This window comes from Nerophis lumbriciformis, linkage group LG25 (genome assembly GCF_033978685.3).
Source record: "Nerophis lumbriciformis linkage group LG25, RoL_Nlum_v2.1, whole genome shotgun sequence".
Lineage (NCBI taxonomy): Eukaryota > Metazoa > Chordata > Actinopteri > Syngnathiformes > Syngnathidae > Nerophis > Nerophis lumbriciformis.
This window is the reverse complement of record NC_084572.2, coordinates 41,811,991-41,831,271: the sequence shown is the minus strand read 5'-3', so window position 1 is coordinate 41,831,271 and position 19,281 is coordinate 41,811,991. Positions and strand designations below refer to the sequence as shown.

Below are 19,281 nucleotides of genomic sequence, written 5' to 3'. Positions count from 1 at the left end.
TGATGCCGTTTCGTTTTCTGTTCTTTTTTGGCTGGTTTCCTGGCGTGGGTTCATAGGCGAGGGTGAAATTGTATCCGCTTTCATCAAGGGCTTTTTGGTACGGGGGGGTTGCTTGGTCAAATTCAGCTTTGCTAGATGACAGCATCGATAGCCTTTTATTAATTCCGGTAGGTATTCTTTTCGTGGTGGTGGGTGGGTGGTTGCTGTCATGGTGCACGTATTGGAGTGTTGTGTTGGATTTCGTGAATGGTTGGTAGCTGTTATTTCTCAGGTTGAAAGTGACGTCGAGGAAGTTGACGGTTTGCTTGTTTGCTTCAATCGTGATCCGTAGGCCGTTCTCTTTGAAAATTTGGCATATGCGCTTCTTGGTATTCTCGCTGCTCCTTGGCGAGGCGCGACACACTGCCAGTGTATATATATATATTTATATATATATATATATATTGTTACTTTACATGCATTCTTCCTGTCACCATGGCATAACCCGCATCAAGGGTACAGGCAATGTTTCAAGTAACATCTTTAACGGTCATACGTGTCAAAAGAAGGTACATTAAGAAATGGAACATTGTGTACTCACACTGGGAGGATGCAGGTGATATTAGTGGAAGGCGGTCGACTTCATGCGTCACACTCTTGAACATAACTGTCATACAGGTGCAAAAAGAAGTTAATTTCATATTAATTTCTGCATATAGAAGATAAAAACAAATCTAAATATGTACTCACCCGTTAATGTGCTGATGAGCAGGAAGGAGATTTAGCGGCTCTGCATGGAAGTCATCTTGTTTCTCCTTTCCTTTCTCTTTTCTTAATTATGACAATTTTTATCTCACAATTTTGACCTTTTTATCTAATAAATTATAACCAGCACCCCCACGACCCCGAACGGGACAAGAGGTAGAAAATGGATGGATGGATGGACTTTTTAATGTCAACATTTTGACTTCATCTCATAATTATGATATTTAATCTCATATTGTTCGACTTTTTATCTGGTAATTAGGCCTATTTCATTACGACGATTTATCTCAATATTACGACTATTTATCCCATAATTATGACATTTTATCTCATAATTTTGACTTTTACCTGTTTCTCACCTTTTTGTGACTGTTTTATCTAATAATTATGACATTTTATCTCACCATTTTGACTTTCTCATAATTGACATTTTATCTCATAATTTTGACTTTTTATCTCACAATTTTGACTACTATAGCTAATAATTATGACTCTTTAATGTCATAATTTTGACTTCATCTCGTAATTATGAAATTTTATCTCATAATTGACTTTCTCATAATTATGACATTTGATCTCATAATTTTGACTTTCTCATAATTATGACATTTGATCTCAGAATTTTGACTTTGTATCTAATAATTATGACTTTTTAATGTCATAATTGTGACATTACATCTTATAATTTCGACTTTTATCTGATAATTACGCATATTTCATTACGACTATGTATCTCAATATTACGACTTTTTATCTCAATATTACGACTTTTTATCTCAATATTACGACTATTTATCTAATTATTACGACTATTTATGTCAATATTACGACTATTTATCTCAATATTACGACTATTTATCTCATTATTACGACTATCTCAAAATTATGACTATTTATCTCAATATTACGACTTTTTATCTCAATATTACGACTATTTATCTAATTATTACGACTAGTTATGTCAATATTACGACTATTTATCTCAATATTACGACTATCTCATTATTACGACTATCTCAAAATTATGACTATGTATCTCAATATTACGACTTTTTATCTCAATATTACGACTATTTATCTCATTATTACGACTATTTATCTCAATATTACGACGATTTATTTCATTATTACGACTATTTATCTCATTATTACGACTATCTCAAAATTATGACTATTTATCTCAATATTACGACTATTTATTTCATTATTACGACTATTTATCCCATAATTGTGACATTTTATCTCATAATTTTGACTTTTACCTGTTTCTCACCTTTTTGTGACTGTTTTATCTAATAATTATGACTCTTTAATGTCATCCTTTTGACCTCATCTCGTAATTATGACATTTTATCTCATCATTTTGACTCTCATAAGTATGACATTTTATCTCATAATTTTGACTTTTTATCTCACAATTTTGACTACTTTAGCTAATAATTATGACTCTTTAATGTCATAATTTTGACTTCATCTCGTAATTATGAAATGTTATCTCATAATTGACTTTCTCATAATTATGACATTTTATCTCATCATTTTGACTTTTTGTCCTGACATTTGATCTCAGAATTTTGACTTTCTCATAATTATGACATTTGATCTCAGAATTTTGACTTTGTATCTAATAATTATGACTTTTTAATGTCATAATTGTGACATTACATCTCATAATTTCGACTTTTATCTGATAATTACGCATATTTCATTACGACTATGTATCTCAATATTACGACTTTTTATCTCAATATTACGACTATTTATCTCAATATTACGACTATTTATGTCAATATTACGACTATTTATCTCAATATTACGACTATTTATCTCATTATTACGACTATCTCAAAATTATGACTATTTATCTCAATATTACGACTATTTATTTCATTATTACGACTATTTATCCCATAATTATGACATTTTATCTCATAATTTTGACTTTTACCTGTTTCTCACCTTTTTGTGACTGTTTTATCTAATAATTATGACTCTTTAATGTCATCATTTTGACCTCATCTCGTAATTATGACATTTTATCTCATAATTTTGACTCTCATAAGTATGACATTTTATCTCATCATTTTGACTTTTTATCTCACAATTTTGACTACTTTAGCTAATAATTATGACTCTTTAATGTCATAATTTTGACTTCATCTCGTAATTATGAAATTTTATCTCATAATTGACTTTCTCATAATTATGACATTTTATCTCATCATTTTGACTTTTTTGTCCTGACATTTGATCTCATAATTTTGACTTTCTCATAATTATGACATTTGATCTCAGAATTTTGACTTTGTATCTAATAATTATGACTTTTTAATGTCATAATTGTGACATTACATCTTATAATTTCGACTTTTATCTGATAATTACACATATTTCATTACAACTATTTATGTCAATATTACGACTATTTAACTCAATATTACGACTATTTATCTCATTATTACGACTATTTATTTCATTATTACGACTATTTATCCCATAATTATGACATTTTATCTCATAATTTTGACTTTTACCTGTTTCTCACCTTTTTGTGACTGTTTTATCTAATAATTATGACTCTTTAATGTCATCCTTTTGACCTCATCTCGTAATTATGACATTTTATCTCATAATTTTGACTCTCATAATTATGACATTTTATCTCACCATTTTGACTTTCTCATAATTGACATTTTATCTCATAATTTTGACTTTTAATCTCACAATTTTGACTACTATAGCTAATAATTATGACTCTTTAATGTCATCATTTTGACCTCATCTCGTAATTATGAAATGTTATCTCATAATTGACTTTCTCATAATTATGACATTTTATCTCATCATTTTGACTTTTTGTCCTGACATTTGATCTCATCATTTTGACTTTCTCATAATTATGACATTTGATCTCAGAATTTTGACTTTGTATCTAATAATTATTTAGACTTTTATCTGATAATTACACATATTTCATTACGACTATGTATCTCAATATTACGACTTTTTATCTCAATATTACGACTATTTATCTCATTATTACGACTATTTATGTCAATATTACGACTATTTATCTCATTATTACGACTATTTATCTCAATATTACGACTATTTATGTCAATATTACGACTATTTATCTCAATATTACGACTATTTATCTCATTATTACGACTATCTCAAAATTATGACTATTTATCTCAATATTACGACTATTTATTTCATTATTACGACTATTTATCCCATAATTATGACATTTTATCTCATAATTTTGACTTTTACCTGTTTCTCACCTTTTTGTGACTGTTTTATCTAATAATTATGACTCTTTAATGTCATCATTTTGACCTCATCTCGTAATTATGACATTTTATCTCATAATTTTGACTTTCATAATTATGACATTTTATCTCATAATTTTGACTCTCATAATTATGACTTTTTATCTCACCATTTTGACTTTCTCATAATTGACATTTTATTTCATAATTTTGACTTTTTATCTCACAATTTTGACTACTTTAGCTAATAATTAGGACTCTTTAATGTCATAATTTTGACTTCATCTCGTAATTATGAAATGTTATCTCATAATTGACTTTCTCATAATTATGACATTTTATCTCATCATTTTGACTTTTTGTCCTGACATTTGATCTCATCATTTTGACTTTCTCATAATTATGACATTTGATCTCAGAATTTTGACTTTGTATCTAATAATTATGACTTTTTAATGTCATAATTGTGACATTACATCTCATAATTTCGACTTTTATCTGATAATTACACATATTTCATTACGACTATGTATCTCAATATTACGACTTTTTATCTCAATATTACGACTATTTATCTCATTATTACGACTATTTATGTCAATATTACGACTATTTATCTCAATATTACGACTATTTATCTAATTATTACGACTATTTATGTCAATATTACGACTATTTATCTCAATATTACGACTATTTATCTCATTATTACGACTATCTCAAAATTATGACTATTTATCTCAATATTACGACTATTTATTTCATTATTACGACTATTTATCCCATAATTATGACATTTTATCTCATAATTTTGACTTTTACCTGTTTCTCACCTTTTTGTGACTGTTTTATCTAATAATTATGACTCTTTAATGTCATCCTTTTGACCTCATCTCGTAATTATGACATTTTATCTCATAATTTTGACTCTCATAATTATGACATTTTATCTCACCATTTTGACTTTCTCATAATTGACATTTTATCTCATAATTTTGACTTTTAATCTCACAATTTTGACTACTATAGCTAATAATTATGACTCTTTAATGTCATCATTTTGACCTCATCTCGTAATTATGAAATGTTATCTCATAATTGACTTTCTCATAATTATGACATTTTATCTCATCATTTTGACTTTTTGTCCTGACATTTGATCTCATCATTTTGACTTTCTCATAATTATGACATTTGATCTCAGAATTTTGACTTTGTATCTAATAATTATTTAGACTTTTATCTGATAATTACACATATTTCATTACGACTATGTATCTCAATATTACGACTTTTTATCTCAATATTACGACTATTTATCTCATTATTACGACTATTTATGTCAATATTACGACTATTTATCTCATTATTACGACTATTTATCTCAATATTACGACTATTTATGTCAATATTACGACTATTTATCTCAATATTACGACTATTTATCTCATTATTACGACTATCTCAAAATTATGACTATTTATCTCAATATTACGACTATTTATTTCATTATTACGACTATTTATCCCATAATTATGACATTTTATCTCATAATTTTGACTTTTACCTGTTTCTCACCTTTTTGTGACTGTTTTATCTAATAATTATGACTCTTTAATGTCATCATTTTGACCTCATCTCGTAATTATGACATTTTATCTCATAATTTTGACTTTCATAATTATGACATTTTATCTCATAATTTTGACTCTCATAATTATGACTTTTTATCTCACCATTTTGACTTTCTCATAATTGACATTTTATTTCATAATTTTGACTTTTTATCTCACAATTTTGACTACTTTAGCTAATAATTAGGACTCTTTAATGTCATAATTTTGACTTCATCTCGTAATTATGAAATGTTATCTCATAATTGACTTTCTCATAATTATGACATTTTATCTCATCATTTTGACTTTTTGTCCTGACATTTGATCTCATCATTTTGACTTTCTCATAATTATGACATTTGATCTCAGAATTTTGACTTTGTATCTAATAATTATGACTTTTTAATGTCATAATTGTGACATTACATCTCATAATTTCGACTTTTATCTGATAATTACACATATTTCATTACGACTATGTATCTCAATATTACGACTTTTTATCTCAATATTACGACTATTTATCTCATTATTACGACTATTTATGTCAATATTACGACTATTTATCTCAATATTACGACTATTTATCTAATTATTACGACTATTTATGTCAATATTACGACTATTTATCTCAATATTACGACTATTTATCTCATTATTACGACTATCTCAAAATTATGACTATTTATCTCAATATTACGACTATTTATTTCATTATTACGACTATTTATCCCATAATTATGACATTTTATCTCATAATTTTGACTTTTACCTGTTTCTCACCTTTTTGTGACTGTTTTATCTAATAATTATGACTCTTTAATGTCATCCTTTTGACCTCATCTCGTAATTATGACATTTTATCTCACCATTTTGACTTTCTCATAATTGACATTTTATCTCATAATTTTGACTTTTTAATCTCACAATTTTGACTACTTTAGCTAATAATTATGACTCTTTAATGTCATAATTTTGACTTCATCTCGTAATTATGAAATGTTATCTCATAATTGACTTTCTCATAATTATGACATTTTATCTCATCATTTTGACTTTTTGTCCTGACATTTGATCTCAGAATTTTGACTTTCTCATAATTATGACATTTGATCTCAGAATTTTGACTTTGTATCTAATAATTATTTAGACTTTTATCTGATAATTACACATATTTCATTACGACTATGTATCTCAATATTACGACTTTTTATCTCAGTATTACGACTATTTATCTCAATATTACGACTATCTATCTCATTATTACGACTATCTCAAAATTATGACTATTTATCTCAATATTACGACTATTTATTTCATTATTACGACTATTTATCACATTATTACGATTATTTAACTCATAATTATGACATACTTGCCAACCCTCCCGGATTTTCCGGGAGACTCCCGAAATTCAGCGCCTCTCCCGAAAACCTCCCGGGACAAATTTTCTCCCGAAATTCAGGCGGAGCTGGAGGCCACGCCCCCTCCAGGTTTATTGTTAGGCAGTTTCATTAACGTCCTCCCAGCACGGCAACGACACACAACAACAGCAGTCACGTTTTCGTCTACCGTAAAGCAGTTTTGTCTGCCGTAAACAGCAATGTTGTGACACTCTTAAACAGGACAATACTGCCATCTACTGTACATGCATATGTGACAATAACATCTAGGGCTTTTAGAGAGTGCAGTGCACAACTGCGCACACAACAAGGAGACGAAGCAGAATGCATCATCAGAGAGGGTGTTCAGCATGGTTAGAAAGATAGTGACAGAGAATAGAACAAGGATGGACAATTCAACCCTTAACTCAACAATGAGTAGATGAGTGTTATGTGTGTGTATATGTGTAAATAAATGAACACTGAAATTCAAGTATTTCTGTTATATATATATATATATATATATATATATATATATATATATATATATATATAATAAAATATATATATATATATATATTAGAGATGCGCGGATAGGCAATTATTTCATCCGCAACCGCATGACAAAAGTCGTCAACCATCCGCATCCACCTGAATTAACATTTAATCAACACCGCACCCGCCCGTTGTTATATATCTAATATAGACGATGCAAGGCATTAGTGAGGTTATAAAGCTTTTGCCTGTTAAAGAAAGGAGACTGATCCAATGCAGCACAGACATTCGCGTGCCACGCTGTCACGACCCAGACGCACACCAGTGCGCAATCATATGGGAGCCGCGCTGAGCGCACCTCCAAGCGCGTCTCGCTGCCGGCGACGGCCGGGTATGGGCCCAACGCTCCGGCGAGGCGTCCCTTCTCCGCTCCGTAAAAGTGTCCATCTCTTTTTTTTTTCTTCTTCTGTTGTGGCATATGCTGCAGGTGCCTGCTCGTTTTTCGTATGTGGGTAACAACATTTAACTATGTATATATATTTCCCAATTGGTTTAACTGCCACCCGCCTGAATCTATTTAAAATCTAATTTTTTTTAATTTCAACCGCCCGACCCGACCCGCGGATAAAATCTAATTTTTTTAAATTTCATCCGCCCGATCCGCGGATAATCCGCGGACTCCGCGGCTGTGCCCGCAAACCGCGCATCTCTAGTCTACAGTAAAGCAGTCCGTCTGCCGTAAACAGCAATGTTGTGACACTCTTAAACAGGACAATACTGCCATCTAGTGCATTTGATGAAAGCACTTTTGTGCGTGCCACACAGCAATGCATCATCAGAGAGGGTGTTCAGCATGGTTAGAAAGATAGTGACAGAGAATAGAACAAGGATGGACAATTCAACCCTTAACTCAACAATGAGTAGATGAGTGTTATGTGTGTGTATATGTGTAAATAAATGAACACTGAAATTCAAGTATTTCTTTTATATATATATATATATATATATATATATATATATATATATATATTAGAGATGCACGGTTTGCGGGCACAACCGCGCAGTCCGCGGATTATCCGCGGATCGGGCAGATGAAATTAAAAAAAATTAGATTTTATCCGCCGGTCGGGTCGGGTCGGGTCGGGCGGTTGAAATAAAAAAAAAAAAGATTTTAAATAGATTCAGGCGGGTGGCAGTTAAACCAATTGGTAAATATATATACATAGTTAAATGTTGTTACCCACATACGAAAAACGAGCAGGCACCTGCAGCATATGCCACAACAGAAGAAAAAAAAGAAGAAGAGATGGACACTTTTACGGAGTGGAGAAGGGACGCCTCGCCGGGGTCCGGGACCGAGGCCCCTTCCCCCGAGAGGGCCCCACCGGGAGCCGTAGCTGAGGCGATCCGCGAGAAGGGCCCGACGCACGTCCAGGGTCACCACCGCGCCGACACCCCGCCTCGTCCGCCTTCGCCGCGGCCGGCGTCACGCGCAGCAGGTAAGCAGCTTACCTGCCCGCCACCCCTGTTGCCGGGGGCGCGTAACAGGGGTCACTCCGCGCGCAGTGCGCTCACGAAAGGGGTGGGGCTCACCCTGGTTGATATAGACAGCAGGAACGGTGGCCATGGAAGTCGGAACCCGCTAAGGAGTGTGTAACAACCCACCTGCCGAATCAACTAGCCCTGAAAATGGATGGCGCTGGAGCGTCGGGCCCATATACCCGGCCGTCGCCGGCAGCGAGACGCGCTTGGAGGTGCACTCAGCGCGGCTCCCATATGATTGCGCACTGGTGTGCGTCTGGGCCGTGACAGCGTGGCACGCGAATGTCTGTGCTGCATTGGATCAGTCTCCTTTCTTTAACAGGCAAAAGCTTTATAACCTCACTAATGCCTTGCATCGTCTATATTAGATATATAACAACGGGCGGGTGCGGGTTTGATTAAATGTTGGATCGGGTGGATGGCGGATGGTTGACGACTTTCTGATGCGGTTGCGGATGAAATAATTGCCTATCCGCGCATCTCTAATATATATATATATATATAAATATATATATATATATGAAATACTTGACTTGGTGAATTCTAGCTGTAAATATACTCCTCCCCTCTTAACCACGCCCCCCGCCCACCCACCCCCACCTCCCGAAATTGGAGGTCTCAAGGTTGGCAAGTATGCAATATTACGACTTTTTATCTCAATATTACGACTATTTATCTCATTATTACGACTATTTATCTCATTATTACGACTATTTATGTCAATATTACGACTTTTTATCTCATTATTACGACTATTTATGTCAATATTACGACTTTTTATCTCAATATTACGACTATTTATCTCAATATTACGACTATTTATCTCATTATTACGACTATTTATGTCAATATTACGACTATTTATCTCATTATTACGACTATTTATGTCAATATTACGACTATTTATCTCAATATTACGACTATTTATCTCAATATTACGACTATTTATCTCATTATTACGACTATTTATGTCAATATTACGACTTTTTATCTCATTATTACGACTATTTATGTCAATATTACGACTTTTTATCTCAATATTACGACTATTTATCTCATTATTATGACTATTTATGTCAATATTACGACTTTTTATATCAATATTACGACTATTTATCTCAATATTACGACTATTTATCTCATTATTACGGCTATCTCAAAATTATGACTATTTATCTCGATATTACGACAATTTATTTCATTATTACGACTATTTATCACATTATTACGATTATTTAACTCATAATTATGACTTTCTATTTCAGAATTATGACTTACCATGACGGTATTTTTTTCATTTTCTATTTTTTTTAGTGTCGGAAACAGGCTTCCACAGATTCAAGTTTGACTGTTGTGTAGAATTAGGCAAATTGTACACGACTTTGATTTTGTGTGTGTTTCAGGGGGCCTTACGTGGAGCAGAGAGGGACGGCGGGGCTAAAGCAGGAGTGGTTTACTAAATACTTCTCCTTCTGAGCGTAACTCTTCAACGGTTCATTGCTTCTGCGACACACGAGGACGCGCGTGTGTGCTCTCCACATACACACAAACACTCGTCTGGGAACTCCACCGATTTCTCACAAGGACACATCCAAATGGATTGTGGCGACGGGAAGTGACCACACAATGCTCAAAAGTTGGTAATGTAGTACTTTGACATAAGCTTGCATGGATTTACTGTATGTATCTGGTTGTGTTGCACTGATTTTGTGGAGCGTTGCAAATCGGTGGAGTTTTCCCCCCAGAAAAGACCCGTGGGCTCATCACCAGCAAGGCCATCTCCAACATTGCCTCAAAGCTCAACCAAAAAGTGCTTCTCAAGAAAACAAAAGTGAGAGAAAAAAGAAACATCCCCTGACCTCTTCTGGGCCTGGTGGATCTTGTTTGTGTAGTTTGAAATGTCTCCGTATGTGTTTGGTTTTTTTTTCTTCTAAGGCAGTCTTCCTTTTTTTAGTTTGCTTCAATATTATCACATGATTATTGAAAGCAAATATTTCCACGTCTTCAACTATGGAGGCATTCCACGTATCCAATCAAGATCCGCATCGATATCACACACACACACACACACACACACACACACACACACACACTTCTCACCATACCAAAATGAAGCTTGTTTTGATGCAAAAATGTATGATAGTCTTAATGAACAAATTGAATAAATATTTTGTTTTTCTACTTGCTGCTTCTTTATGTACCGCTCAGTCCAAATGGAGCATGCTGTCATGGACTGGATAAGCGCCCTTAACCTTAAAGGGAAATTGCACTTTTTTGGAGAATTTTTTTCCCATCATTCACAATTCCTTATGTAAGACAGGAACACATTTTTTTTATGCATTCTAAGTCGTAAAATACGGCAAGCCCGAGGTGGCTAACAACAAAGATAATGGGAGTACAATATTCCGCTCATAAGGCCTTCTAAAAACATCCAAAAAAGTTGGTGAAAGTTAATTCTAGATTATAAACATGTTATTATGAATGTTACTACATGACATATATACTTACACCATGTATATATTACATGTTATTATGAATGTTACTACATGACATATATACTTACATCATGTATATATTACATGTTATTATGAATGTTACTAGATACTACATATATACTTACATCATGTATATATTACATGTTATTATGAATGTTACTACATGACATATATACTTACATCATGTATATATTACATGTTATTATGAATGTTACTACATGACATATATACTTACATCATGTATATATTACATGTTATTATGAATGTTACTACATGACATATATACTTACATCATGTATATATTACATGTTATTATGAATGTTACTAGATACTACATATATACTTACATCATGTATATATTACATGTTATTATGAATGTTGCTACATGACGTATATACTTACATCATGTATATATTACATGTTATTATGAATGTTACTACATGACATATATACTTACATCATGTATTTATTACATGTTATTATGAATTGACATATATACTTACATCATGTATATATTACATGTTATTATGAATGTTACTAGATACTACATATATACTTACATCATGTATATATTACATGTTATTATGAATGTTACTACATGACATATATACTTACATCATGTATATATTACATGTTATTATGAATGTTGCTACATGACATATATACTTACATCATGTATATATTACATGTTATTATGAATGTTACTACATGACATATATACTTACATCATGTATATATTACATGTTATTATGAATGTTGCTACATGACGTATATACTTACATCATGTTATTATGAATGTTACTACATGACATATATACTTACATCATGTATATATTACATATTATTGTGAATGTTACTAGATACTACATATATACTTACATCATGTATATATTACATGTTATTATGAATGTTACTAGATACTACATATATACTTACATCATGTATATATTACATGTTATTATGAATGTTACTACATGACATATATACTTACATCATGTATATATTACATGTTATTATGAATGTTACTACATGACATATATACTTACATCATGTATATATTACATGTTATTATGAATGTTACTACATGACATATATACTTACATCATGTATATATTACATGTTATTATGAATGTTACTACATGACATATATACTTACATCATGTTATTATGAATGTTACTACATGACATATATACTTACATCATGTATATATTACATGTTATTATGAATGTTACTACATGACATATATACTTACATCATGTATATATTACATGTTATTATGAATGTTGCTACATGACGTATATACTTACATCATGTATATATTACATGTTATTATGAATGTTACTACATGACATATATACTTACATCATGTATATATTACATGTTATTATGAATGTTGCTACATGACATATATACTTACATCATGTATATATTACATGTTATTATGAATGTTACTACATGACATATATACTTACATCATGTTATTATGAATGTTACTACATGACATATATACTTACATCATGTATATATTACATGTAATTATGAATGTTACTACATGACATATATACTTACATCATGTATATATTACATGTTAGTATGAATGTTACTACATGACATGTATACTTACATCATGTATATATTACATGTTATTATGAATGTTACATATATACTGTACTTACAGCATGTAAATAAAACATTGATGGAGGTGTGTTTATAGGTGCAATAGAGTGTATCCATATGGCTCCATGGATAGCTGACTCTTGCTAGCGTTTATTTACGAGATAGAATGCATTAAAAAAAAGAAAACCATATGTCTTCTTGTCTTACATAAGGATTGTGAATGATGAGCAAAATTGCAGTTCCCCTTTAACACCCACTGTATAATCCATACTGGTATTTTTAGAATTCAGCTTCTGAGCAATAATAAACCCAAACAAACAATACAAAAGTAATGTGAGCGTTTAATGTTATTAAACATGGTAAGTTGAAATAATTGACATGTCTAAGCAGACATTAAAAAAACGTGTTCTACTGAAACAGGGGGCATGTTTGAAGTGCTTCAGTGGCACAACTGTACTGCAGGATGTTTTTATAGAAATGTGTCAGCTCTTTTTTTGTTTCCTTGGCGCCCCTCCCGCCCTTGTTGCGGTACCTCATGGCGAGCAGCTTGGAGCAGAGGTAGTGGAGCCACAGCACGTTGGAATGAGGCTCGTAGCTGTTCCAGTCATTACTGTGGTGGACAAACAAAAACACGTTATCAGGACGTGGCGTATTGCAAGTGACTGTAGGAGACGTGGCCGATCACCGACCCGTTCTCCTCTCTCATCAGCCGATAGATGTCAAACTGGTAATCTCCTTGGCCCAAGAAGAGCTCCTCGTCATTTGAAATGTCACAAGATACTCTGAGACCATCTGGGGAGAGAGGAAGAGAGAGGAAATACTAACGATAAAGACAAACTGTATAAATGTCGACTTTTGTCTTATCTGACTTATAAGTGTTGTTACAATTACAAACAACTTCAAATGATAAAATTCATGCAATTTAACGTGAGCTTGCATGCCGTTTAGTTTTTGCAGTCTGGTTATGTTGTGATGTCATAGCGAGGTGGACATACTGTTTAGACAGGGCTCCAATTTAACCACGGCAACTGCGGCAAAAGCCACGACCGCCCTCGTCATTTTCCGTAATGCCCTAAAAAATTGTCCAACATCGGCGGCAACAACATGCCGTGACCGCCCTTGACTTTTTACTTTTTAATGGACGAGGGATGTAACAATAAACAATATAATGATGATTCACGTTAGTAATACGTCTAATTTTTTAATTACCGAAAAACCGTCATTTATTAATGCATTTTATGCAACAGGAAGTCAGGCGCATGCACACTAGCATCGTTTGCCTTGATAATCATGGCGGACTAACTACACCAGGGGTGCTCACACTTTTTCTGCAGGCGAGCTACTTTTCAATTGATCAAGTCGTGGGGATCTACCTCATTCATATATATCATTTATATTTACTTATTTATGAAATATATGTTTTTGTTAACAAGTTAGAGGTGTTTAATGATAATACAAGCATGTTTAACACATATAGTTAATATTGTTAATAAATTAAAGGTGTTTAATGAAAATACAAGTATGTTTAATACATATAGTTAATATTGTTAACAAGTTAAAGGTGTTTAATGATAATGCAAGCATGTTTAACACATAGAGTTAATATTGTTAATAAGTTAAAGGTGTTTAAAGATAATACAAGCATGTTTAACACATACCGGTAGTTAATATTGTTAACAAGTTAAAGGTGTTTAATGATAATACAAGCATGTTTAACACATATAGTTAATATTGTTAACAAGTTAAAGGTGTTTAATGATAATACAAGCATGTTTAACACATAGTTAATATTGTTAATAAGTTAAAGGTGTTTAAAGATAATGCAAACATGTTTAACACATATAGTTAATATTGTTAACAAGTTAAAGATGTTTAGTGATAATGCAAGCATGTTTAACACATATAGTTAATATTGTTAACAAGTTAAAGATGTTTAGTGATAATGCAAGCATGTTTAACACATAAAGTTAATATTGTTAATAAGTTAAAGGTGTTTAAAGATAATGCAAACATGTTTAACACATATTGTTAATATTGTTAACAAGTTAAAGGTGTTTAATGATAATGCAAGCATGTTTAACACATAGAGTTAATATTGTTAATAAGTTAAAGGTGTTTAAAGATAGTACAAGCATGTTTAACACATATAGTTAATATTGTTAACAAGTTAAAGGTGTTTAATGATAATACAAGCATGTTTAACACATATAGTTAATATTGTTAATAAGTTAAAGGTGTTTAAAGTTAATGCAAACATGTTTAACACATATAGTTAATATTGTTAACAAGTTAAAGATGTTTAGTGATAATGCAAGCATGTTTAACACATAAAGTTAATATTGTTAATAAGTTAAAGGTGTTTAAAGATAATGCAAACATGTTTAACACATATAGTTAATATTGTTAACAAGTTAAAGATGTTTAGTGATAATGCAAGCATGTTTAACACATATAGTTCCATCCATCCATCCATCCATCTTCTTCCGCTTGTATAATGATAATACAAGAATGTTTAACACATAGTTAATATTGTTAACAAGTTAAAGGTGTTTAAAGATAATACAAGCATGTTTAACACATATAGTTAATATTGTTAACAAGTTAAAGATGTTTAGTGATAATGCAAGCATGTTTAACACATATAGTTAATATTGTTAATAAATTAAAGGTGTTTAATGATAATACAAGAATGTTTAACACATAGTTAATATTGTTAACAAGTTAAAGGTGTTTAAAGATAATACAAGCATGTTTAACACATATAGTTAATATTGTTAATAAGTTAAATGTGTTTAAAGATAATACAAGCATGTTTAACACATATAGATTCCTTTCTTTCATGAAGACAAGAATATAAGTTAGTGTATTACCTGATTCTGATGACTTGCATTGATTGGAATCAGACAGTGGTGATGATAAGGTCCGCATTTTCGAATGGAGGAGAAAAAAAGTCCGCCTTTCTGTCCAATACCACATGAAAGTGGTTGGTTTTTGGCATCTTATTTATCCAGCTTCCGTACTCCATTGTATACACTTTACAAGAAATACATTGTTGGCAAACTCCGTAGCTTGCTAGCTTGAGCACGCCAGCTTTCTGAGACTCTTATTTTGGTAGCGCAGGCAGGATGAAGCAGCGCTTTTATTGTGCAACTGTGCAGTCGGTCTTTGGAGTTTTGACGACAGGTACGGCGCCAGAGTCTGTTGAAATAAAGTGTTTCTCGCCTTCCAGTCGGTCATTTTAATGAGCTGGCAGCAGCCAGCGTCATCTCAGAAGACCCTCGGGTGCCGTGAATGTCAATCAAGTGACGAAAGTGACGTCATAGTGAAGATTTATGATCGTTCATTTTTAGGACTATTTTTTTAATGGCTGGCTGGTGATCGACTGACACGCCCTCCGAGATCGACCGGTAGCTCGCGATCGACGTAATGAGCACCCCTGAACTACACGGACTTTGCTCGGGAGGTTTCCCCTCGGAGTAAACGGAGCCACGCGCTTGGTTTAACGTAATTTTTCCTCGTTCCCCGCTGTGCGTTTAAGAGCGCACTGCTGTGTTTTAGATGGAGACAGGTGTGGACAATATTGTCCCCACACTAAAAGTATACAGCCAAGGAGAAAACTATTTGATGTTGCTTTTATTTTCTCAATACAGCGTCCATCAGCTGCTGTGACTGAGAGTTAATGATGTGAGGTAGGGCTGGGCGATAAAACAATAGCAATATATATCGCGATAGATTTGTGATCAATATCAATAGAAAATGGGGTCGATAGAACGTTCGATAATTTCACTGAGTTCTGTTAGAAAAAAAATAGGAAGAAATGCCGAGCCGGAACCGCACGGCATTCTGGGGGGTAGAGATGCGCGGTTTGCGGACACAACCGCGGAGTCCGTGGATTATCCGCGGTTCGGGCGGTTGAAATAAAAAAAAATTAGATTTTATCCGCGGGTCGGGTCGGGCGGTTGAAATTTAAAAAAATTAGATTTTAAATAGATTCAGGCGGGTGGCAGTTAAACCAATTGGGAAATATATATACATACGGTAGTTAAATGTTGTTACCCACATACGAAAAACGAGCAGGCACCTGCAGCATATGCCACAACAGAAGAAGAAAAAAAAAGAGATGGACACTTTTACGGAGCGGAGAAGGGACGCCTCGCCGGGGTCCGGGACCGAGGCCCCTTCCCCCGAGAGGGCCCCACCGGGAGCCGTAGCTGAGGTGATCCGCGAGAAGGGCCCGACGGACGTCCAGGGTCACCACCGCGCCCACCGCACCGACACCCCGCCTCGTCCGCCTTCGCCGCGGCCGGCGTCACGCGCAGCAGGTAAGCAGCTTACCTGCCCGCCACCCCCGTGGCCGGGGGCTCGTAACAGGGGTCACTCCGCGCGCTCCGCCCGCGCAGCTTACCTGCCGCGACGAGAAGGATGGCCGCCGCGGTGCGCGCTGAAGCCTCGGGCGCGAGCCCGGGGGGAGCCGCCGCGGGTGCGAGGGACATCGCACCTCCACGCGCTTGGAGGTGCGCTCAGCGCGGCTCCCAGATGATTGCGAACTGGTGTGCGTCTGGGCCGTGACAGCGTGGCACGCATTGAATGTCTCTGCTCCATTGGATCAGTCTCCTTTCTTTAACAGGCAAAAGCTTTATAACCTCACTAATGCCTTGCATCGTCTATATTAGATAGATAGCCACAACCATCTACATCAGCCGGTGCAAGTGGAACAGCACCGAAGCGGCAACAACAGACCACCATCGAGAGGTACTCAGCAGCAGTGCCATACGACAAAAATTCTAAACGTTATGAAGAAATAACGGATCAATTAGCGAAGGACATGCTACCTACTTATATTTAAAATAAAAGTATTTAAATTCAGCCTTTTTTCTGCCGGTCTTTATTTAGAATAGTTTTTGTTTTTTTTATCAATAATTATCGATATCGACTGATATGAAACACTTATATCGTGATACATTTTTTAGTCATATCGCCCAGCCCTAATGTGAGGAAACATGCAGCAGGTGATGTGTCGTGAACGTTGTCACAACTTCTTTATAAAGTCTTTACTTTGTTGACTGGGATGTTCACTCCTCCTTTATTTAAGTGCACATTATAATAACTGGGATTTAATAATAACTGGGATTTATATAGCGCTTTTCTAAGTACCCAAAGTCGCTTAACATGTAGAACCCATCAATCATTCACACCTGGTGGTGGTAAGCTACTTTCATAGCCACAGCTGCCCTGGGGTAGACTGACGGAAGCGTGGCTGCAATTTGCGCCAACGGCCCCTCCGACCACCACCTATCATTCATCATTCTTATCACTTTCCTCTGGCACTGTTCCCCTAGCATTCAAGAAAGCGGTTATTCATCCTCTGCTCAAAAGACCTAACCTTGATCCTGACCTCAGGGTAAACTACCGACCGGTGTCCCACCTTCCCTTTATTTCGAAAATCCTCGAAAAAATTGTCGCACAGCAGCTAAATGAACACTTAGTGTCTAACAATCCCTGTGAACCTTTTCAATCCGGTTTCAGGGCAAATCACTCTACGGAGACAGCCCTCGCAAAAATGACTAATGATCTACTGCTAACGATGGATTCTGATGCGTCATCTATGTTGCTGCTTCTTGATCTTAGCGCTGCTTTCGATACCGTCGATCATAATATTTTATTAGAGCGTATCAAAACACGTATTGGTATGTCAGACTTAGCTTTGTCGTGGTTTAACTCTTATCTTACTGACAGGATGCAATGCGTCTCCCATAATAATGTGACCTCGGACTATGTTAAGGTAACGTGCGGAGTTCCTCAGGGTTCGGTTCTTGGCCCTGCACTCTTAAGCATTTACATGCTGCCGCTAGGCGACATCATACGCAAATACGGTGTTAGCTTTCATTGTTATGCTGATGACAGCCAACTCTACATGCCCCTAAAGCTGACCAACACGCCGGATTGTAGTCAGCTGGAGGCGTGTCTTAATGAAATTAAACAATGGATGTCCGCTAACTTCTTGCAACTCAACGCCAAGAAAACGGAAATGCTGATTATCGGTCCTGCTAAACACCGACATTTATTTAATAATACCACCTTAACATTTGACAACCAAACAATTACACAAGG

At 34.3% G+C, this 19,281-nt stretch overlaps 2 protein-coding genes across 4 annotated transcripts in view; one reads left to right on the top strand and one right to left on the bottom strand.

Moving 5' to 3' along the window:
- Positions 1 to 11,238, top strand: part of fam184b (family with sequence similarity 184 member B) — a 165,037-nt gene extending 153,799 nt beyond the window's left edge. For all 3 annotated transcript variants that reach the window (XM_061984445.2, XM_061984444.2, XM_061984446.1), the window contains one exon: positions 10,461 to 11,238. In XM_061984445.2, coding sequence (XP_061840429.1) covers positions 10,461 to 10,533 — 73 coding nt within the window. In that variant the 3' untranslated portion in view covers positions 10,534 to 11,238. The remainder of the gene's footprint in view (positions 1 to 10,460) is intronic.
- A 2,267-nt stretch (positions 11,239 to 13,505) lies between these two features.
- The window catches only part of haspin (histone H3 associated protein kinase), a 76,064-nt gene continuing 70,288 nt past the window's right edge, over positions 13,506 to 19,281 (bottom strand). The window contains exons 14-15 of the mRNA XM_061984443.2: positions 13,860 to 13,962; positions 13,506 to 13,780 (exon numbers count right to left, since the gene is read on the bottom strand). Coding sequence (XP_061840427.1) covers positions 13,579 to 13,780; positions 13,860 to 13,962 — 305 coding nt within the window. The 3' untranslated portion in view covers positions 13,506 to 13,578. The remainder of the gene's footprint in view (positions 13,781 to 13,859; positions 13,963 to 19,281) is intronic.